The following is a 25,512-nucleotide window of genomic DNA, read 5'->3' on the forward strand; positions in this document are numbered from 1 at the left end:
GCAGTGAAAAACAAGATGGAAAAAGTATGTAGAGGATTTGTACAAGAAAGATAATATTGTAGGAGAATTTGAAAGGAGAGAATTTGTTGAGGAACCCGTGATAATGAAAAGTGAAGTGATATCAGCAATGGAACTACTACCAAAAGGAAAAGCTCCAGGAGCTGATGGTGTGTCAGTGGAATTATTGAACACAGCTGGGGATGAAGTAGTGAATATATTGACTGAAATTTGTCAAGGTTTGGAAGAAAATATACTGATGTTATCAAAAAAAATATACATTGGAAAACATCAGTATTTATCCCAATTCAAAAAAAAAAAAAAAAAAATTTAAATCCCACAGATTGTTAAAATTATATAACTATCGCTTTAATTTCACATGCAAGTAGAGTTATGCTGAAAATGATGCAACCAAGGGTGGAGCCATATGTGAATAGTGAAATATCACAAGAACAGGCAGGCTTTAGGAGAAGTGGAGGAACTATAGACCAAATAGCAAACATGAGATGGATTATGGAAAGAACAAGAAAATTTCAGAAGGAAGTATTTGTTGTAAAGGTTGTTTTTGTGTTTTTGTTGGCCTTCTCTTATTTTATTATTACAGTTGCAAATATCAATTCTATCGTCGCGTATGTCTCTATGTTGAATAGATTAGCATTATTGTTATGCGTTCCACATTAGTAATAATGAACTGAGCCTCACCTCGCGTTTCTTCTATAATTTTCTTACTTAGCTTAACCTTTAGGGCCACCAGAAAATTATCCATTCCCTGAGTTCTACATATTATCCTTATTACTCAAACAAATTTATTTTTACTGCGCCAGCTTGAGCCTTAAAGTTAGGGATAGACACTACCTTTAGGTTAACTGTAGAATCTCAGGTGTTTCTAGCAATATAATTTATTTCCTAGAGACTTGGAATCTCTAGCATAATCTTATTCTTGTTTGCAGTCGTTCCCTTACTTTCACTTGGGGTGTTCCCGCACATTCACACGTACTCAGGTTCAATTTTTATGAAGGGTCAGAGTCAGCCAACATGATCAGATACACTTAAATTTAAAGAATCAAACATTTATTAAATCCAATTGATGATACTACACAAATTAAGTTGATTATCAAATTCTAAAGTAAAATCATTACCTCTCATTCACTCTCTCAGTCATTAATCAATTTCAGCATTCTACCTTAAAGTATCAGCAATTCTATGTCTCAATATCTCAGTACACGATACATTTGCGATTATAATTCATTATTAGCACTAAGTTCAGAATATAAGCAAAATTTCAATATCTCAATGACTCAGAACATGTTACATTTTAAGTTTACAATTCACTTCATACATTAAATTCAGATTATCAGTAAAACTCAATACTTCATTAACTCAGTATACGTTACACTAAAATTTACAATTCACTTTTCTCATTAAGGCACTTTAACACTCTTTTCGAATTCTCTCAGAACAATCATAACAGAATCTTTATCGGGTTGAAAGTTCCAAAAGTTCGTCTCGAGAAAACATGGTCATTTATATTCAGATCTAAACCTTTCACTCTTTCTTCTAATACAATCTTAAATCCCACTTTCTTAAATGTAAGTCAATCTCAAAAAAAGGGCTAGAATAAGTGAGAGTACTTATCTAATTCTTTTATCTTCGGTTCTTGTCGTCCTTTGTTTTCGAATCTGGATTTCTCGATACCAATGCCACGTGGTTTACACGAGCTTGTTGGGCTGGACGCTATTCTTCTGCTGCCTGGATTTTTACGTAGTTGGATTTCTAACCACGGCCTGCGATTTTATCTTGCCGACTCTACTACGGTGACATACTGAACTCTGTCGTAAGTCAGCCCTCAAATATGAGAGCATGAGCCGCGAAGATTTCTCGAAGCACATGGAGAGAAATTTCAGGAACAAGAAAAAACAGGGGGGATTTCTTTCCGTGTTACGGGTTATATACCATCTCCAAGAGCGCCACCTTTTCGCGTTTGAAATTTTCCATTGTTTTTCACCTGTTGGTCTCCGTTCGGGTGACTACACCGATTTACATACGGGACTTCTTGGTTCGGGGAACGTATGCATCAGCGTGCTTTCTAAGATATAGTGCCCTCAGGTATTTCTCCGATCTTACTGCATTTAGGGTGATCTTTGCCCCTATGTCGTCGAATAGTTTGCATTGTTTCTTTGCATTATTTTGTTAATAATTCCCCTCTTATTCTGCCCTTTTTTCTGACATATATTTATGCTGTACACTCAGGTATAAGTTTCAAAATTCATAAAATTATTAAACAGAAAGTAGTTACAAACAAAAAATGCATTTTTTCTGCTAAAGGATAAGTATACAATTTTGATTTTTTTGTAAATTGTTAGATTCTGGAATGGTGACGTCAGATAAATTCTGAAGTCGCCGATTTCAGATCTAACATATTCATTGCTTATATGAGGGTGGTCTGAAAATTTCTCGGCCTAAAGAATTTCATCATCAAGTTCCTGACATGTACCCTCAAGGGGTGTACAGGATATGATAGTACTACATGAAAAATTTACATCATTACTAACTTCCTATCTACAATTTTCCTCCAAATCAGTCTGTTACTTGTCAAGACTCCAACATTATCAGATCTTATATTTCTATCATCTAAGGCACTTTGTACCATATCAATCCACCTATATCTTGGTCTTCCTCTGGGTTGTTTTCCTACCAACCTGACAGAGAACACTTGTTTTGCTAATCTTTCCTCGCCCATTCTGTTTAAGTGACCACACCACCAGAGATTTGCTCTGCTAACGCATTCCTGGATGCTGACAGTGTCAAGTTCTTTCCTAATATCATCGTTTTTAATATGATATTGCCATTGATGCCATTTGTTCAATCCTCTAATCTTTCTCAGGACTCTCATATCTGCAGTCTCTAGTCTTTGGTCAAGTGTTTACTTCTGACCCAGCTCTCAGATCCATAAGTTAAAACTGGTTTGAACACTATCTTGTATACAGCTAATTTAGTGTTCTGACTAATTTTCTCTTATTCCATATGAATTTATTCAATTGACTTCCTATCATACCAGCTTTGTTGATTCTGTTGTCTATTTCCATATTTAATTTACCATCTTCACTAAAAATCATGCCAATAAGATTCTACCTATTTTCATTGGCTTTGTCTTTTTATTGCTAACCTTCATACCATATCTATTACAACAGTTATTCAATTTACTCAGAGAATCTTGCAAACTTGTAGCAGATTTATTTAGAAGTATAACATCGTCTGCACAAAGCAAAGAGCTGACATTCTTCTGGTTCCCATCTGCCATATGGCCGAGGGAAGGTAGCTATATGCTACCATTCTAGGGAGATGATTATGAGCAAGGTGGTTTCCCGTTGCCTTCCTTGCCGTAAGTATTTTTGACTGTAACCTGTGTGTTCACGGGGCCGGTTTGCCTGCTTGCGGGATGAAAAACCCCAGATAAACTGGCGGAAAAAACCCTGCTGTCCACGCCCAAGACCGGCTAACTTGGCTATGGCTGAGGAAGATCCTTAAGCGACTCACGTCGTGGACGGGAATCGAACCTAGGACACTCCTTCCCCAGGCATATGGTTGCGAAGAGCTAACATTAACATCTCCAATTTTGATATAATGTTTAACACCACTTTCCTTCATAATGTGATCCATATAGATAATGAATAACAGAAGGGATAATGTACATCCTTGTCTCACACCAGATTTAACATTAAACCATCTTCCTGTACTTCCTTCAATTCTAACTGCTGACGTACAACTCAAATAAAGACTAAGTATTGCTTATATTATATAACTATAGTGTATTGAATAGCTTCTCTCTTGGCATCTTGTCATATGCCTTTTCCAGATCGACAAAACTTAAATACAGATCTTTGTTATATTCCCACGCCTTTTTGACAATTTGTCGTAAAGTGAAGGTCTGATCCTGACAGCCTTTATTTGACCTGAATCCAGCTTATTCTTCACCAAGCTTTTCTTCTACAATTCTTCTCAAAATTTTTTTCAAAATTGTTTACAATTCTTTTCAAAATTGCAGATGGTTTATTGTAGACACTTTTTTCCTGAAAAAAGTGTCTACAATAAACCATCTGCATGCAGTTAATCAAATAGTAGAAAAATATTTAGAATACAATAAACCTTTATACATGGCCTTCATTGACTATAGCAAAGCATTAAATTCCATAGAATATTACTTCTTTTCTGTGCTTTGAAAAACATGGGAATCAAGGAAAAATATGTCCAGCTGCTTTAAAACATTTATGAAAATAGTGAGGCATCTATCAGTTGAAGGGAAGTGGTGATTTCTTTAAGATGGAGAGGGGGCATCAAACCTTGTTTGATGCCTCTCTTTTTACAAAAAGAGAGAGTAGAGCTTGGTAGAAAATTTGCAAAAGTGGCTAAAGCAGCTCAATAAATTACTTGGTTACTATAGAATACTCTGACATTAGGGTATTATACCTCTTTATCAAGCCTTGATAAGATTCCATCTTGACCACTGAGTGTAGATCTGGTCACCTAGGTTTCTTGGCAATGAGAAGAAGGTTGAAACGATCCAGAGTCAAGTGAAAAAGATGATAGCAAGCATGGAATGAGCCTTATGAGGATAGGTTGAAGATTTGTGGGCTACAGAAATTGTTTGAGGTGGAAAGGGGGTAATATGACTGTGACGTACAAGTTCTCCTGTGACTGTGATGTACGAATACTCCTGTAAAAAGTTACAGGAGTATTCGTACAGCAGTCTTTGGAGCCATTTTCAGGGACCTGGATTGGAATGATTATGGTATTAATATTCAGGGGAAACAATCTACATTTTGTGCATGATTTCATTCTATTTTCTGAAGATGGCTCTCAACTTGATTTGATGATCAATGAATTAAAAGGCAAGGAAATAGGTCTAACATTAAACTATCATAAAACAAAAATAATTACAAACCATGAACATATTCTCATTGATGTTGAAAATACTATAATAGAATATGTAGAGAACTACAAATACTCCAGACAAATGATCTCCATGTCAAATTGCTTTGATCTTGAAATCCATTGCAGGATCGACAGTGGTTGGAAGAGCTACTGGGGAATGAAGCATTGGATGAAAGGGGATCTCCCCATTTGTCTAAAAAGAAAATTATTAGATATGATTGTACTGCCCAACTTTGGCTATGGTTCTCAAACTTGGGCACTAATCACTATACAGACAAAAATGCTCCAAGTTTTCCAAAGAGCAGTGGAGAGAAGTTTACTTGGAGTATCCAGACTAGATAGAATAAGGAAAAAGGACTTAAGACACCTAACAAAAATAAAAGACCTAATTTGGAGAGCTAGGAAATCAAAATGAGATTGGGCAGGCCACTTGGCAAGTATCAAGATGATAGATGATCAAAGAGAGCAACAGAGTGGCTGCCAAGAGAAGGGGTCAGAAAAGCTGGAAGACAGAAAAAAAAGATGGAGAAATGACATTGAAAAACCGCTTGGTGTCACATAGACAAGAGTGGCCCAGAATAGGAGAGGTTGGGGGGGGGGGGGGCCTCTGCCCTGCAGTGAGCCATATAGGCTAACAACAACAACTTCTGTAATTGTGCCATGTATTCATGATAATCCACTGGGTCTTTTTCCTGAAATTTTAGCTTTAGACATTTCTGAAGTGAAAGATTAGCACTTTCTCTCCTATTTTGTTCATCTTAGATTAGTTCTGCTTAATTATTCTTCAGTATCAAGAATGTTGAGGTCTTTTGTGATATCTTCATTTTTAAATGGTTCTGCCATTGATGCTGTCTGTTCTCCCCTAATTTTCCTCTGACCTCTCATTTGTGGTCTCCAGTCTTTGACCAACTGTTTTATTTCTAATCCAGCTTTCAACTCCATATATTGAAATTAGCTTAAACTTTGTCTTGTATATTGCTAGCTTTGTCTTTTGCCCTTTTTTCCCCCTCCTCTACATATTCATCAGTTTTCTCACCATACTAGCCTTGCCTATTCTAAAAATATTCATACAAATCAAAAACTGATAAATAGGAGAGGTACTGAAAAGTTTGTTGCATTCCTCTCCTACCTTCATGCATCAGTCGATTGTATCAGTCAGAGGCCTCAGGCCTCTACCCTACAGTGGAACATCTAGGCTAACAACATCCCTAATTGGGCCACGTATTCATGATATTCCACTGGGTCTTTTTCCTGCCATTGTAGCTTTCACGAGCTAGACATTTGCAAGTTAGAGGTTTGTACCAGAACATGACATACTGAATTCCACAACCTCAATGAGAAGATTATTAGAAGTTGAAGCATGAATGATGAATTAAGGTAAATATTCTACATATCAGATAGTTGTGACTATAGCAGATAAGAATATTGTGTACCATCTCATCTGTTGTTCCAGTAGTGATGTCATCCCTGGTTTGGAGTGTCAGTGCTTTAGAAAATGAACACAATGTTATATTGACATTTTGGATACTTTCATGTTGTCTACAACAAATTACAACAAATGTGAAACTACCAAACCATAACCCTTATTTCATATACTAGTAAGATTTTATTACACATTATCAAGGAAAGATTACAAAGTTTGATAGACCATCAAATCTCAGAACAAGCAGGATTCAGAAAAGGTCAAGGAACTAAAGATCATATATTTAACATCAGACAAATAATCAAAAAAAAGCAAAGGAATTCAACTTAAGCCTTTATCTATGCTTTATAGATTACTTCAAGACCTTTGACTGTATGAGATGGGATATTTTATGGGATATCATGCAAGAATTGGGAATATCAAACCATCTAGTAACCCTTATAAAAACTTATATCAAGGAAATCAAGCAACAGTGAGAATTGAAAACTTAATGTCCCCCTGCATTCCAGTTTGAAAAAGGATCAAGACAAGGATGCATACTCTTATCATTACTATTCAACCTCTACAGCAAAACTATAATGAAAAGATCTCCAGAGAAGTGATCTAGAGGAGGCATCAAAATAGGCAGCCAAACAATCACTAACTTATGATATGCAGATGACAGTGATAATAGCCACAAACAAACAGGAATTAAAATCCATCCTAAATCAATTAGAATGGGAAATTTATTCATAAATCATGGCTTATTTATTCATAAGCCATGGTTTATGAATAAATAAAGACTATGAATAAATAAATAAATATAAATAAATAAAGAAGGGAAAAAACTGTCTTACTTTGGCCAAACAGGCAGGACAGCGAATATCAGAATTTTGGAACACAAGGACTACATCCGGTTTCACAAGTACAGCCACTCGGGTCTTGCAGACCATGCTCTGGATACACGCCACAGAATATGGTGGAAGAAAGCTACAATAATACACCGTAGGAAGTTCAAATTCGAAAGATTATTCATGGAATCAGCCTCAGCCCTAAGAAACTCTCCAAACCTCAACAAATTTGGTTGCATGAGACTGCCCCAAATTTGGGAGGCTTACATCAGCAGACCTTCAGCTCAACGGCCAAGAACACCTACATAGCCCGCTAGGGGGCAACATCAGGACTTTTAGGAGAACAATAGCTTCCTCACGTCATTCTCAGTTACTGTGTTGTAGTGCCTACGTGCACGCCTTTTTTGTTAGTTCCTTTTGAAATGGCAACGTGACGTTGCCGAAATATCGGAAATATTTATTAAAGTGTTATCAAATTTATATTCTTATATATGTTGTCAATTCCTTAAGTGATTTAGTAATGAATAAATGAAGATAAAACCAAAATAATGATTTTAAACAATGCAGAAGAGATAGACATAGAAGGAATTGAAATTGTCAACAATTTCAACTACTTGGAGCGATAATAACAAAAAAACGATGGATGTAAAAAAGAGATAAGAAGACAAATGGCACTTACTAAGAAAGCGATGACCAATTTAACTAAGATTGGGAAAGACAGGCACATCTCCAAAAAGACCAAAATTAAGCTTGTAGAAACCTTAGTCTTTTCGATCTTTCTTTATGCTTTTGAGTCTTGGACAATGACAAAAGATGATAGAAAAAGAATTGAGGCGTTTGAGCTCTGGTGGTGGAGAAGATTGTTGAGTGTCTTGGACAGAAAAACAAACAAACAAAAGTAAGAAGAACTGAATATCCACAAAAGCTGACAAACATAATCAACAAGAGAATTGCACAATATTTTGGACACATGTGCAGAAGGGAAGGCAACTGCCTGGAAAAAATAATCATCTGAGGTAAACCTTGTGGGAAAAGAGGGGACCCCCCACCCAACAGATGGATTGACCAAAAATATCAACAATCACCAGACTTAAACTAGAACAAGCAATAAGAGAGGAAGAAATAGTGAAGCATCATCAGGAAGGTCACGAGTCCTCAGCATGGGGAGATCAGAGAGAGAGAGAGATGTTTACAATGTGACAGTTCCATGGAAACCACTTAGTGCTTATCAGTATGTTAATAGACCATGTCATTATTACAAGAGCTGTGTTGATAGGCCTTGAAGAAAATTTTCTTCATTCTTCAAAGATGCTAAATTATTCGTATTTTAAAGAAATAGGAGTGCAAAAATCGCATTGGCCATCGCAGATTAACAGTCAACAATAGAGTGAGTACCATCTGTCCAAAGAAGTGGCCAAGAATAGGGTAATCAGCGTATTAGTTTCTGAACTACTCTAAAATGTCTGTATAATTTTTGTAATACAAACGGACTTAGAGGTTACTTAAAGTGCTGTATGGATTCAGGAGCTTATTTTTTGAAAAATATATCATTTAAATAATTAAATCATTTTTCTTGTATTTTTATTTTATTTACCTTCCTAGTAATGAAATTCCATTATTTTATTATATAAAAACAATTCTTATTTTTATTTTCCTATTCCAGAGCCTTGCAAGACATTAAGGAAAGTATCGTTGAGCTGAAATACTATCAAAAAGTTATCTTTAAATAGCATATTTGTGTATAGGACTTGAAAAAAATTCTCGTATTCATAGGTTGCAAATTAAGAAAATGTCCTTTAGTTAAATATGAAATGTTTGGTGAAATGATATGCTGCTGTTTATATGCAACGATATGAATGTATTTAAGTGATAGATAGTGGGGGGGGGGAAGTAATAAAAGTATATGTAAATATTATAGCTTCTTGTGCAGGCTGCATTTATTTATTATTATTATTATTATTATTACATGACACCTTCAGGGAGTCCAAAGACTCATTGAGGGAGGGCACCTACTTTATAACTCTCTATCTCCGCCAACTACAATGAATTGCAACTACCATCATCATCATCTACACGAATGCCATCTACCTCCCACCACCACCACTAGTGTTTTCACAGTCAATCACAAACACCCATGCCCACGGCATGGGTTTGAACCCACAGCCTTTTGGCTGGAGAGTGGATACGCTGACCACTCGGCCAACCAGGCAGGCTTATTTAGGTTACTTGAAAATTACTTTAATTTCCTTTTGCTGACAGTATACAGTGATATTATTAGTCTTGAAATCAAATCATGATGTTTACGTCAAAAAACAGTCCATGTGTAAAGTAAATTTTCAGTTTCATATTGCGAGTGGTTATGTAATTTATCGCTCATATGAAATTAGCGATTTTTTCAGCAGAATATTAGAGTATTCTAGTGTATTAATGAAGATTTTCAAGTTTTTAGAGTACTGTATTAGTACATTTATAACATTTTTATTGTGATATTATCGGCATGGCACCAACGCGATAAACAATAGCGGCAAAGACCAAGTTGTCCGGCGAATTGAATTTGTGAAATATTATTCAGTGCAATGTATGCATCGAGAAAATTAAAGAATATGTGAAAGGAAATTGAAACTGGAGAGAGAGTATGTATTAAGTGTTTTAAAAGTGAATGTCTGTTAGGTGAAGAATGCAACAAATACCAACGATAAGAAGGAAAATGATGTTAATAATGTCTAATGTGCAGTCATGGAAATAAAGAAGAATGAAATTAATATCAATAAAGAAATAGCCTGCTTAAATGTTGTCCTTCATAGGACAAAGCGTGAAATTGAAAAACTGCAGAAGCGGCAAGAGTTAAACAGGGCTTAAAAAAGAAAATAGCAGGTGACCGAAAGAATAATAAAGACCAACTGAACAAACAAAAAAAACAAATTAAGGAGAAAATTATGTATGGAGACTCAATCAGGAGAGTACTTAACCAAAATATGACAAAATCATGTTTCTCGGGAGCAAAAATTCACGATATTAGCCATGGCATCTGAATGCAAAAAGGTAAGTGAAAGGAAATTATTGTCTTGGTTGGTATTGATGATTTGAAAGGCAAGAAGTATTCTATGAGGGAGGATGTAAAGAAGTTGTTAGACGTAGCAAAACTGAAGAGTGAGAAGGTGAAGATTGTTAGTCTCTTACCACGCTATGATAGTGGTGAACTTAGGAGGAGGGCATTGATAGCTAATGAGTCTATATGTAGAATTTGTGAATCTGTTGTCTCTGATGGAAAGAAGGATTTGTACAATGCAGATGGACCGCATCTGAATGGTTTTGGTGTTAGGTGTCTGGAGAGAGCTTTGTTCACTGAACATGCTGACACACAAATTCAGCGAAACTTAAGCAATTAGGGCAGAAATGAGTTTGTGTGAAGGCATCCTTGAAACGAGTGAATGTGAGAATAACCAAGTGAGGAATCTAGCATTTCAAGCAAAAATATTGAATAGGGTAGTCAATTCAGAAAGTAAAGGGGGAGTAAATAAAAGGATGTTGCATTTCTATATATTAATAGAAGTATCAAGAACAAGAGGGAGGAGTTTTTGGCATTGGTTAGTGCAACCTCGCCAAAAGTTATAGGCATTAGTGAGACTTGGCTAACAGCAGATGATGTAGTTACAGGGATTGAATGTGAAAGATTTAGTATTTTCAGGGAAGATAGGATGGGGGAAGGAGTACTGCTGATGATAGCAGGTGAATTGCAACCAAAAAGAATAGGAGACAGGCAGGAGGGTGGCTGTTCATTTGAAGCAATCTGGTGTGAGATTAAGACCAATAAGACAAAATATAGAGTTAGTTGTTGCTATAGGCCAGGGAGTTCCACAGATAATATGGAAGACATACTTATTGTACTAATTTGTACCAAATTAGTACAATAAGTACAAGTCAAGTAATTATTATGAGGTACAACACTTATACAACAGTACAAGGCTCAGGCAAGAAAGGTCTCAGATTATAAGAAGAATTTAGCCAAGCAGGTCAAAGGAAATCCCAAACAGTTTTTTTGTTATGTGGCAAGTAAGAGGAAAAATGACTATGGAAGATTAACCTTAATGAGTGATGAGGGTCATGAGGAGACAGAAGCAGATAAAATAGTTGTGTTACTGAGTGACCTCTTTGCAAGCATATATCTTCCTAGTGAGAACAGAAGTGGATGAATTGGAGGTTCTTAGGATATTGCAGAATCTTAATGTAAATACAGCTGTGGGATTAGATGGGGTTTTGCAAGAATGTGCAAGGGAACTGGCAATGCCTCTGACTAAGCTGTTTAAGTCTCAGCTCTGGCAGAGTTCCAAGGGAGTGGAAAGAGGGCAAAATTATTCCTTTGCACAATCAGTATCTAAAGCATGGTGGTAAAAGTACTAGAAAAAATGGTAAAAAAGAGAATTCAAGAATGGGTAGATAAAAATATCATACTGTATGAGGGTCAACATTGCTTTGTGAAGGGCCAGTCATGCCTTAGTAATTTACAAATTTTCTATAATAAAGTAACAGCTGAGTTGGATAGATAAAAATATCATACTGTATGAGGGTCAACATTGCTTTGTGAAGGGCCAGTCATGCCTTAGTAATTTACAAATTTTCTATAATAAAGTAACAGCTGAGTTGGATAAAGGAAATGGCTACACAACGATTTTGCAAAGGCATTGGACAGAATACCACAATGAACACTGTTACACAAATTAGAGCAAATGGATGGATATGACACTGGTTAAGTGGATAAGATGGTGGTTGCTGGACAGATATCAAAAAGTGGTATATGGAGGGGCAGAATTGTGGCAAAAACTAGTGGTGTGCTATAAGATTCAGTGCTGGGACCATCGCTGTTTAATTTGCACATAAATGATATAGGAAATAATCTGAATGGAAATATTCAGTTATTTGCTGATGACGAGAAGTTAGGTAGAGTAATAGTTAATCAAGGTGATGTGGAGAGCTTGCAGGACGATTTAAATAGGCTGTCAGTATGGACAAAAGTTAATGGGTATCAGTTTAATGTCAAGAAATGTAAAGTTATGCATTTTGGGATATATGGATTACAAGCTGTGTATCACATTGATGGCACTGTACTCCAGGAAATAGATGAAGCTAGAGATTTATGGGCAGTGGTAGACAGAAAGTTAAAATTTAGAGGACATATTGCTAAGGTTGCTCATAAGATTACTTGGCTAGTGAAGAACACATTAACAATAAGAGATAAGGAAGTTGTAATTCCTCTTTATAAGGCCTTGATGCACCCACATCTGGATTACTGTGCTCAAGTCTGGTCCCCTGGGTTTCTTGGGGATGAGGAAGCAGTGGAGAGGATTCAGAGACAAGTGGCCAAGATGGTGAGTGGCCTGTGGAATGTTCCCTATGAGAATATACTGAAGGTGTGTGGATCGCAGAAGAAGATTGATAGGAGAAAAAGAGGGGATATGATAGAAACATTTAAGTTGCTCAGAGTTTTATAGGATAGATGCAGGGAAAATGTTTCAGGACTTGGCTACAGGGACCAGAACAAGGGATCATCCCTGGAAGTTGAATAAAGATGTGATCAGTAGGGGGGGGGTGAGAACTAGATTTTTTTGCTTGGAGAGTGATGAATGAGTGGAATGGGTTGCTAGAGTCAGTTGTGAGTGCTTTTTCTGTTAATAGGTTCAAAGAGAGGTATGATAGATTGGGTCTTCAAATATTATAATATCCAATAATATTTGGGTATTATTTCAAAATTGGGAGCAAGAGCTGTTCAATTCATTACTGACAAGGAAGAACAGCCAAAGAATTCTAATTTCTGAAAAACAACTTTTATAAGATGGCTACAATGAGCACACCATCTCAAGACTTTTTATAGACCAACACCACACCACTCAGTGCACCTCCATTGATGAAGAAATCAAAAGTTTTATTAGTCTACCTTATATTAGCTCTGTTTCCGTGAAACTTGCAAAAAGCATAACAGAATATAAAATCAGAATAGTATTTACTCCTTTCATCAGGATGAGATCTCTACTTCAATCTGTAAAACCTCACCCTCCTAAAATATCCTGGATACCAACTGTGGTTGTGAGACTTCATACTACATATGGACTGAGGAATGCAAGCATATTAGAGAGAGAGAGAGCTCAAATACCAGAGAAGCAAGTGCCATCACAGCTATATCATCACATGTACTCTCTTTAACTGATCCTCAAGGTGTCTTGACAAAGAGAGACATCAAGTTTTATGGAATGAATACAAACTTATCACAAAACAGAAAGAAAAATTTGGGAATCTTTAAAAACGTCATTGGATCCTAACCACTTAAATATGAATCCTAGTATTAATTTGTCGGAATGTCTATAGCCAGCTAAACATGTAAGTACAAACACGCTACTTAGCATAAGTTAATTGTTTCTGTACAACTACCAGTTTACTGCTTTATAAACCATCAAATATATTTATTTGTGTAGTGGCAGCATAACAGTTTACGTTCACGTATAGAATTATACACACTGCTTGGAAAGAAGTCAACCCCCCCCCCCCTTGGGCAAGATGCATCGTGCTATGTAACAAGTCACGTGTTTGTAGCCAGTATAAATTGGAGGAATATGATGCTCTCAAGTGACTATGTCCGGGTGAAATGGCTGCAAGAATGGAATTGATGGAGTTTGAAACAGACATTGTGATGGGATGCTATGTTGCTGGCCTATCTGTTTGGCAAATTGTTTACAAATTGGGCCATCCCAGGTCAACAATCAATGATACCATACCGAGATGGAAGCACAGAGTGTCAAGGTGCTGCCCGCAGTGGACAACCCACCACTCATTAAAAGTGACTGTAGGGGTGTCCAGACCTCTGCATTCAACGTGTCGGCCAACGAATGGCAGTTTTTATATGTTATCCTTCATAGCACCCTACACTCACTTTCAGTGAGTATGGTGGGTTGTCTGCTGGGGGTAGCACTTGACACTCTGTGCTTCTATCTTGGTATTGTATCATTTATTGTTGACCTGGGATGGCCCAATTCGTCAACAATTGGGCCATCCCAGTGTCCTGATGTAATTAAATCTCCTGAAGGTGAGCAGATGAGAGGAATGTCTAGAAAGGATAATTTGTTTTCTCTTTCAATTTCCATAGTGAATTTAATACATGGATGCAACAGTGTATTTATGGTAGCTAAAAACGTTGGTAAAGTTTCTGTATTGTGAGACCATGCAATAAAAATGTCGTCAATGCTGCATGTTAGTTTGGGTAATGTGGGGTTTGCATAATGAGGTCCTACCAAGGAAACCTATGTTGTGAGCCTCAGTTCTGAATGTTTGTGTGCAGATTTGTGTCAAAACCGAGACTCACAACATAAGTTTCCATGGTAGGACCACATTATGAAAGCCCCAAATCACCCGAACTAACATGCAGCATTGTCTTGTGTGATGCATATGGATGGATGTGGCGGTTGCCTGGTGAATGTCTCTACCAGCATGAGTAACCCTAACTATGAAATTCAGAGGTGGCACTGTGATGTTATGGTCTTGTTTTTACTGGTTTGGCCTCAGACCTATGTTTGTGTTGCCAAGAACACTGAACTCCAAGAGGTATCTCAACATTTTGGACCAATACAATGCTTCCTACTTTGTGGCGATTTTATGGAACTAGTCCCTGTCTCTTTCAGCAAGACAATGCACCATGCCATAAGGCTGCTGCTGTAACTGCATGGTTTATGGACATAAATGTCACCACACTTGACTGGCCTCCACAGAGCCCTGATCTCAAACCTATTGAACATCTGTGGGATGAATTGGTGCACGTCGGGTGAAGACAAGGGGCATCCGCCCCCCCCCCCCCCCAACAGTCCCAGACCTATTACATTCATACAGGAAGAATGGTCCAAAATTGTTTGCTATTGTATGCTTGAGAAAAGTATGTACCTGTAGGATTGCTGCAGTCATTAGAGTGAAAGGAGATCCTACATCGTATTAAGGTGGGTGCCATGGCTGTTTGTTACTCGCATTATGTTGTCCCTTAACTTCTTTCCAAGCAGTGTATGTATATATCTCAATTATCTGACTTTCAATTTACCTTGATCATTCTTTCAGAGAAACCTGTGCCATTGCTTAAAAAAAAAAAAAAAAAAAAAAAAAAAGCTAATGCCTTTGATTCCCTTACATGGAATAGTAGGTGAGACAGTTTCAGCCATGTCTAACTTTTGGAGACTTGGGAGTGGGGTGTAAACTCCACTGGCAGCCAATCAGAGATAGCTTGCCCAAGACTATCACTAATTATAAATGGCCTCCAGTGAAGAGAGGCAGCTGAGAAGTGCTGCCATCTCGCGGTCCCTAATCCTAACACTGTGTTTTACTGCCTGAAAAGAGTGCAAGTTCTAGGTCGGGTTTTACTGGATGAAATACCTGAGTTTCCAAAAGAAATACCCCCTTTGTGCCAGAGATCGACTAACTCAGGAACCAGTTGAAGAAAGACTTAGAAAATGTTCCTCTAGTCAGCAACTAGAGGAACATTTGAACCTAGGTTTCCTTCGAGTGATCAGGCACCATGGAGTGCTAACGCCACTTACACTGCGCTACACAGGTTCTTGAGCTCATGAAAACACAAGAATACTATTTATTTGTTTAGAAGGCCACATATTTCAGTCTGAAACTTAGACTGTATTCGGTGTAAGTTGATTAAAAGGTAGAAAGTAAATAAACAATGGATTGTTTTAAACAGAAAGAGCCGTGTGATGTTATACTTACAACAGTGTAATGTTATAACTGAGGAAACATAGGTTAATGATAATCGTGAAAAAAAATTAATGATGTGTTATTCTAATAAGACTTTCCCATATTTTAGATTAAAGATAAGCATTCATTACAATTCAAGTAGAGCAACTGGGCAGTGAAGTAAGGCCTCAGCACTCTCTTTAAACAAACACTCAAATTTGTATTTACATTGATGTAGTAGGTGCATTTCAGACCACAGAATATTGTGATCTGTGTCCATTCTGTGTTGAGCCAAGCCAGATTTATCGGATTTCTTGTGGTAAATATACGACCGATGTTCTTGTATTCTCTTTTGTATTGAGTGTCCAGTTTTTCCAAAGTAGGATAGATGGCAGTTGCAAGAAACTTGGTATACACCAGGGAGAGACGTCGGTGAGCTTTTGAAGAGGGGAAAACAAGTTGATGGGTATAAAAGTAGTCACTAAATTGTATTCCTTTAGAATTCTGGAAATTGGTTCGGAAACGCCTAAAATGTATGGGATTGGAACTTGATGTACCGTTTCCTTGTTATTTAGGTTAAGTTTGTAGGAGTCAAACATATGTTGTGTAGTCCTTTTTGAGAAGCCATTTAATTTCATATTTCATAATTTCATTTGATGAGGAGTCGAACAAATAGTGTTAGAAATAAAGATTTTATAATTCCTGTCTTTTGAGAAGGATGGTGCGCAGATTGCTGAAGATTGTAGCATCCAGTGAAAGTGGGCTTTCAATACACTGATGTAATTAAATCTCCTGATGGTGAGCAGATTCTAGAAAGGATCATTTGTTTTTTCTTTCAATTTCCATAGTGAATTTAATACATGGATGCAAAGTATTTATGGCAGCTAAAAACGTTGGTAAAGTTTCTGTATTGTGAGGCTATACAGCAAAAATGTCTTCAATATACCAAACCTAAAACCGAGGGTAGAGCGTATGGATGAGAAAAGGATGACTTCTAGATGTTTTAAATAAAAGTTGGTGGGAGCTGGGTAGAGTGGACTTCCCATGGCAGTTCCTTCTATTTGGCTTGTAGAACTTGTTTTGAGAAACAAAGTATCCAGAATGCATTATGAAGTTGAATAGTTTTACTATATCCTGTGGAAATGATCCAGAAAGTAGCTGCAATGTCTCCTTAAGAGGTACATTGGTAAATAGGGATTCTATATCGAAGCTCGCCATAAGATCTGTGGAGTGTATGAAAACATTTTTCAATTTATCTAGGAAACCAAAGAATTTTTTGTAAATGAGTGGGATTTGCCAATATGAGATTTCAGTAGGTTTGCTAAAAATTAAGCTATGTGATAAGCAGGAGAATCTATACAGTCTACAGTTGGAAAGAGTAGAGTGTCTTCTTATGGATCTTTGGTAAACCATAGAACCTAGGTGTTCCTGTAAAATAAGTTTTTAGCTTTTCTATGGTGTCTGCATCTAGCCTTCTAATCTTTAGAGGTACCTGTGGCATAATTAAAATTAATAATTTAACACGTATAAAACCAACAGTAATAAACCTTAATGAATTAAAGGTACAAATATTTTGTACTGAAAGTAATAACAGTACATCATCAGTGTAGAACAAACAGTTAAAGGAATGGAATACAAAGTACAGAACAGTCGGTGGATTACCAATTAAAATTGTTGCCACATGCCAGAAAATTACTTTTAATAAAATATTATTAAATAATTCTTAAAAACTATTTCATTGAAGGTTGCATAAGATAAGAATCTCCTAAACTTTTGGGAGAGAGACAGTCATTTCGATTTAAATTCGGCCGATGTAAAAGGGTTTAGCAACTTTCTTTGAAAAGGCATTCATATTTAAACTTGCATCTGTGGAGAAGACAAGCTTTATCCCATTGGATATTATGTTTAGTGTCAATACTGTGTTGTGCTAGATCAGACTTATGAGGTTTCATGTATTCGATATATTACTGATGTTCCTTCATTCTTTTTTTCCACACAAAAAAAGAATAAAGTCCTGTTTGTCCAAAGTATGATAAATCATTCACACAGTATCTGGTAAACACCAGCTAATGATAGAGATGCCAGTTTGTCTTTTGTAGATGGCAAAGAGTGAGAAATTTTGTTGATAGGAAAATATGTGGGAATAAGATGATACTAATTCAAAATTCTGCCAATAGGTTCTGAGATGCCTGAAATATAAGGGATTGGAACTCTGTGGTCTGTTTTAGAATCCTGAGGTGCTGGAACACAGGAGTCAATTATCTGCTGGATTTGATTAGGGTTGTAACCATTAGATTCTATTAACTTTTTTATAGTGAAAAGTTCTTGTTGTAAGCTTAAGGGGGGAGAAGCACACTTTGTGTGCTCTATTAATTAAAGATTTGATAACACCGATTTTTGAGGGGCGTGATGAGCAGACTTTTGATGAATGTATCTGCCAGTAAAGGTATGTTTTCAATAGACACTTGGTGATAAAGTACCAAAGGATGTGCGTGTAAGGAGGATGTCCAAGAATGGTAAACTACCAGCCTTTTCTTTTTCCATGGGGAACTGAATGTGTGGGTGAAGGTTATTTATCTGTTGTAGGAATGTGGTAAGTTCCTCTTCAGCATGTAGCCAAATAGCAAAGACATCATCGACATAACGAAACCAAAGAGAGAGAGAGAGAGTTGAGGGTGAATGGATGAAAACAAGGTGTCTTCCAGATGGTTCAAAAAATAGTTTGCCAAAGGTGGAGACAGAGGGCTGAATGTATAACAAATTCAAAAATCTTTGCAATATCCGGAGGGTAATCATCATATAAGCTGACAATGTCAACTAATGGAATATTGGTAAAAAGGGAAACAATATCAAAACTGACTAACAAGTCAGACTCTTTGATTTGAATATCCTTGATTTGTTCAAGAAACTATGTTGAATTTTTGATGAATGATCTAGAACGTCCAGTATGGGCAGTTAATGAACGTGACAAAAATTTAGTAATTCGATAAGTGGGAGAGTCAATACAATTCACGATGGGTCTTACTGGATAACCTTCTTTATGGATTTTTGGGAGGCCATATAAACGAGGAGTTCTTCCAAAGTGGGCGTGCAGTTTATCCACGGTGTTTTGATCCCAACTAATAACTTCATCAAGCAACTCATTTAATTGTTTAATTTATGAATTTGTAGGATTATGATTGATTTCTTGATAGGGGGAGGTATCTTGTAAAAGGCAGGTTACTTTTCTCTCATAGTCAGCCTTATCCATGACCACTACAGCTTTTCCTTTATCAGCTTTTGAAATAGATATTTCACTATTTTTTCTTAATTTTTTTCACTATAAAAAAGTTAATAGAATCTAATGGTTACAACCCTAATCAAATCCAGCAGATAATTGACTCCTATGTTCCAACACCTCAGGATTCTTCAACAGACCACAGAGTTCCAATCCCTTATATTTCAGGCATCTCAGAACCTATTGGCAGAATTTTGAAGAAGTATCATCTTATTCCCATATGTTTTCCTATCAACAACATTTCTCACTCTTTGCCATCTACAAAAGACAAACTGGCACCTTTATCATTAGTTGGTGTTTGCCAGATACTGTGTGAATGTAATTTATCATACTTTGGACAAAGAGGCCATTCTGTGGGAAAAAAAGAATGAAAGGAACATCAGTAATATATCAAATACATGAAACCTCATAAGTCTGGTCTAGCACAACATAGCATTGACACTAAACATAACATCTAGTGGGATAAAGCTTGTCTTCTCCACAGATGCAAGTTTAAATATGAACGCCTTTTCAAAGAAAGTTGCTAAACCCTTTTACATCTGCCGAATTTAAATCGAAATGACTGTCTCTCTCTCCCAAAAGTTTGGGAGATTCTTATCTTATGCAACCATCAATGAAATAGTTTTTAAGAATTATTTAATATTATTTTATTAATAGTAATTTTCTGGCATGCTGCAACAATTTTAATTGGTAATCCACAGACTGTTCTGTACTTTGTATTCCATTCCTTTAACTCTTTGTTCCATACTGATGATGTACTGTTACTTTCAGTACAAAATATTTGTACCTTTAATTCATTAAAGTTTATTACTGTTAGTTTTATACGTGTTAAGTTATTAATTTTAAAAGACTTATAACTTCGTCTAGAAGGGAGTTTAATTTTCTAATAATCATGTTATTAAAGCATCTTGTTGGAATAACACATTGTTAATTTATTTTTGATGATTTTTTACAATTATGATTAACCTATGCTTCCTCAATTATAACATTACGTTGTTGTAAGTATGACATCATGTGGCTCTTTCTGTTTCAAACAATCCATTATTTGTGTTCTACCTTATAATCAACTGTCACTGCCAAGTGGTCTGTAAGTTTCATACCAAAATATCTGGCATTCTAAATAAATGAATAGTATTACCTATGCCTTGTGTTTTCGTGTAAATAACTTAAATTACCTGATTGGCAAATTGATTTCCTAATACAGTCAGATAATTAAAGTGCAGGTATCCCTCGATTAACGTGGTTAATTAATCCCTCGATGTCACCGCGTATATCAAAATCGCGTTGATCAAATCTAATAATCAATGGTAAAAAGTACAATTCGTCCCTGATCGATTACTGTACTAATAGTTCGTTTTATATGGTACTCTTTTAGGAAAGATAAAAAATGAATGCAAAGTAAATGCTTAATAAATACTTGTACCTACATTAGTTACTGCAATTTTTTTTAATCAAAAGAAGTTATAAAGAGTCGTTTGAACAGTTTTAGTTTTTTTTCTTGTTGGCATAAATTCTACTATAACAAGCAAAATGACTCTCCAGACCTCTGCAAACAAGCATTCGTCGATTAACATCTGGATCCATATCCATTACTTGCTGCTTAAGCGATTCTAAACTGCGAAATATTCCATCCAGTTCTTTGACTGTCATTTCCTTTGGAACCTCATCTTCACATTCCATTTGTTCGTTGTCTTCATATGTGCGTTGTTCAGTTTCAAGATCGTTGTCACTGAAATCTTTTGAATTTGAATCCAATAATTCTTTTAGCATCTTCTGCATCAACACCATCAAAACCGAGGTCTTCACCAATGGCAACAATTTCTTTGACCGCGTTGTTCACAGGATTTTGAAAACAACCTAAGTCATTAGCGCATTCTGGCAGAAGGTTTTTCCAAACAGCTTTCATGCAACTAGAAGACACTTACTCCCACAAGTCACGAATGTTCTCAATTGCTTGTTTAGTGTTAAATTTTTTCCAAAATTCATGGAGCGTAATCGCATTTTCTCCCATTGTTATTTTTACTGCCTTTGAGAATGTCTTTTTAAGAAAATAGGCTTTGAAAGTTGCAATGACGCCCATGTCCATTGGTTGTAGCAGTGATGTCGTATTTGGTGGGAAAAATAAAACTTTCACATTCTCACACAGATCATTAAGAGAATTTGGAAGACCACGGGGCTAGCAGCCTCGTGGCGTGAGCATGATTTTGTGTCGTAAATTTAAAGGCGCGTCAATCAAAATTCTTGCTGCGTATATCAAGGGATTGCCACAATTAATTTCACCGTGATAATCAAATCTGTGTTAAGCAAGGGATACCTGTATATGCATATTGATAAGTGGTTGATTGAATATAAGATCAAAATGTTTACTAATTTCCCCGTAAAATTGGGAAGCTGAAACTTTGCATAATAGGATCTTTCAGTGTGCAGTTGAGAAGAAAATTTTCTTTGAGTTTTTCTAGAAAAGCTTTTTTTTTCTCTTGACATTGAAACTTTTGAGGATATCAACTCTTTCCCTGGATTTAGAGAAAGATGTTGAAAGTTTATTTTTCACTTGGTTAGAGTATAATAAATTTAGTTTAATCCTTTATCCAAGTGTGAGCAAACAAAGTTTGCACCTGAAAGTATCTTCAGGACTAGGGTAAGGTGGTACAACACCTATATTTGGCAACTCCTATAGGTAGAGATGACCTGCTAATGCTTCTGCCTGGTATCTCCACTTGGGCCTGGCTCCCACTGAAGAGACCTCAATAAAGGTCGAAATTAGTCTGGGTTGTGGCCCTTCCCTTAATGCATAACATTAGACATATCCGCAAGGAGATGTGTTTTGCATTATGGGAGATACTGAGATAGGAGTGTTGGCAGCTTGCTCCACCTTTGCAAGGAGTGCCCTGGTGTTGTACCACCTTACCCCAGTCCTGAAGATACTTTCAGGTGCAAACTTTGTTTGCTCACACTTGGATAAAGGATTAAACTAAATTTATTATATTCAACTCTTTCCCATTGAGCTTAAAAAACAACAACAAATCACCCCCCACCATTTGTCTTGATAACTATGAGAATAGTTATCGAGACAACCAATTTGAAACAGAAAATTTTGGTATTCCTTTATGTCTACACTGAACTAAAGGAATCAAACATTATTTATATTAGCTAAACCAAATGCATAAAATCAAAAGTTTAAAAACCTCACAAAATTGGTTTTGTTTTTGACCATGAAGATGCACAAATGCTGGCCTGGTTAGCTGAGTGGTTATCTTACTAGCTCCCAGCCAAGAGGCTGCACATTTGAATCCTGCCAGGGACATGGATGTTTGTAAATGTCATACTAATTCTTTGTGGAAAAGGCATCTGTGACCCTACCACTTCTGCTAGCAGAAGGCTTTGCTCCCAAAATTCAGTGAGGTATGGGAGTGACTATACAGCATCAAATGACATCAATTGAATAAGTGACTAAAATGTACAATTGGACAGAATGTCCTGTGCTGTGAAGATGCACATACGTTTTCTCTGTAGCAGAGTTAAGCAGCCAAAGGTCACAGATAGTTCTAGTGTTAGATATCACTGTTTATTGAATTTTCAATGTAGCTGAGGAATATAAGTTTGCTAAACTGATGGACTGATGAAAAGATTATTTTTTTTGCTTTATTTATTGCATTTGTTGTCTTTATTACAGTAATCTACCATTTATCTGATTCTTCAATGATCAGAATGGCAAGTTCTAATTATTGAAGAGCTGAATAATTGAAGCACAATTACATGGTGCTCTACCAGAAGTCAATTAATTGTAGGTTCGATAAATTGTAGATCACTGTATTCTCTAAATTCTCAGACCACTTTGATTATTTATCTGTGAAGCTCGACTTTCTGCAGTCCTGATATGCAGTGAGATCTTTGGGGGGGGGGGGGAGTGTGAATCAGTCAGAATCTTTAGAGGAAAATTAAACACAATGATTTTTCCTTTAAAGTCCAAAGAATAAGCTGTGAAGAAACTAAAATCTGTGATTAGCAAAACATTTCCAGCAAGCATTTGTCTAAAATGATTTGTCAAGAATGCTTGTTTAGTTATATCAAAAAGGAAAAAAATTATGTTAACTAATTGCAGCAAAATTAAATTTGTCAAGTAGTATACTGACAAGTGGTTAGTGCTCTTTGCTCTTGAACCAATAGGTTATCGGATTGAAATCCATTATGGCATGCATATATTTGTGAATTAATCATTAGGTGATATACAATTTTCATTTCTCAGGTGAAACCACCCACCTACTTAATGGAGACCGGTAGTGGCCATGATATGAAATACAAATTAGGTTTGCAATCTCTCATGGGTAGATTCACATAAAAATAACAACAGAAAGGGAAGGGGGGGGGGGATAAGCTGCACTGTGTCCTATCTTAAGGAAAATGGTGGTAGAGTAGATCTGCTGCTACGCAATAACAATCACTTCATCACCTTATTTTCTGTCCTGTAGTCTGACTTCCCACTTATTATTACCACAAGACCTCATATCACATTGATTTGTTCTTCATGAAGTGCATATTCACAGTTTGATTGTGCATAGTGAATCCTAAAATTCTCTGAATATTGCATTTATGTTTCTGATTTTCATTGCAAATTTACTTTGTTTATAGTTTTTCAAGCAGCCTGCATCAAAGTTGTTTGGGGTTCATTTGTGCTTGCCTCCATTATTAGGAAGAAATTACTAAAGACTGAGAACAATAAAACTCAAGCTGATATAACACAACCATATGAATGAAATCATTCATAGGTAGAATGCATAATTTATATATGTTAAAAGTTTAAAATGAACAATTAAAATAAAATGAAGATGGAGATAAATATATTAAGAGAATGTAAAGATTAAAAGGGAACGTGATGAACAAACATTTTTGACATAAAGAAAAGAAACAGTGAAATGAAACAAAGATGGAAAGAAAGTGAAGTCACAGAAATATAGAACAAAGCAATAGGAAGATAGGGTGGCTTGGGGGATCTGAGGGAGTGAAATCACAGAAACAGACTAAACTATAAAAGCCAAAACAAGAAAATAGCAGCATGCTTTTATTATTGACTTATTTTTACCATTTTTTCTTATTAAAAGTAGCCATTACCACAAATGAAATCTAAAAACTGAGTGATTTGGCACAAACTGCTGAGAAATAACTATATATATAAGCATAATATTGCATTTTGTATAGAACAAAGCAATAGAAAGATAGGGTGGCTTGGGGGATCTGAGGGAGTGAAATCACAGAAACAGACTAAACTATAAAAGCCAAAACAAGAAATAGCAGCATGCTTTTATTATTGACTTATTTTTACCATTTTTTCTTATTAAAAGTAGCCATTACCACAAATGAAATCTAAAAACTGAGTGATTTGGCACAAACTGCTGAGAAATAACTATATATATAATCATAATATTGCATTTTGTACTAGACTATTTTTGGTTGTGAGTCATATGGACAAAGTTATTTGGGAGGAGGGGGGGGGATGTTATAGAAATGGTCTTATTATTGGTCAGCCTTAATATGTAGCAAATAATTATTTCAGTGTGAATTTTACTCAATTGCATTTCTTTAGAACAGTGTTTCCCACACTGTCAGTACCCGTGTATCCCTTTAAAAATTTTAGTAACATGGGGGGTGGGGTAGTGATATTCCATAGATAAAATTTTCATTTCAGGATTATAATGATAGACACAACATTTGTTCCCAGTCACAATTTTGTGAAGAAAAGCATTGCCTTCTCTTTGATAATGCTGAAACACCTGATAACAATGTTTCAGTCTCATCTGTTGTAATCAGCTTATGTGGCATCCCACGTACACGATTTATTGTGGTCTCCCAATTTTATGATAGTTTCACTTATTTGTGCTAATCCAATGTTCAGTTCAAGTACTTATGATCTGATGAGCTTTCTGCTTGTGGAAATCCATTTGGCTGCCTGCTTTGTGATGGTTATTCATATCAAATCTATCCTCTCTATTGCTGTTCTTTATGTCCAATGATGTACCATACTTGCATCTGCAGTTGCTTCACCATAAAAAACCTTGCAACTAACAGTGAATTTCAGTAGCACTCACATTTTTATGAGTCAAAATTTTAAAAAATTCAGTTACTGCAATCTGTTTTACATGATTTGACAAACTTGTAATAGTCATCTATGGCGTATGTGAGAAATAAATTATGAAGGGACTACATAACAAGACTACATGTTTCAAGGCTACTCAAATTCCAAGTACTATGTGCCCACTTGTTTGTAAGCGTTACTTTTGAAATGCCTCTCATATAACAGGTATCCGAGATGATAAAGGTAACACAAAAACTGAGAAAGAGATATT

At 36.2% G+C, this 25,512-nt stretch overlaps 1 protein-coding gene across 4 annotated transcripts in view; it reads left to right on the forward strand.

Annotated features, from left to right (window-relative positions):
- The window catches only part of LOC150103099 (oligoribonuclease, mitochondrial), a 152,824-nt gene extending 143,768 nt beyond the window's left edge, over nt 1-9,056 (forward strand). For all 4 annotated transcript variants that reach the window (XM_090397944.1, XM_090397945.1, XM_090397947.1 and 1 more), the window contains exon 6: nt 8,846-9,056. In XM_090397944.1, the coding sequence (XP_090254070.1) occupies nt 8,846-8,912 (67 nt within the window). In that variant the 3' untranslated portion in view covers nt 8,913-9,056. The remainder of the gene's footprint in view (nt 1-8,845) is intronic.
- The last annotated feature ends 16,456 nt before the right edge of the window (nt 9,057-25,512 follow it).

Source organism: Typopeltis vanoorti, chromosome 9 (assembly GCF_054136105.1).
Source record: "Typopeltis vanoorti isolate ZY-2024b chromosome 9, IOZ_Tvanoo_1.0, whole genome shotgun sequence".
Taxonomy (NCBI): Eukaryota; Metazoa; Arthropoda; class Arachnida; order Uropygi; family Thelyphonidae; genus Typopeltis; species Typopeltis vanoorti.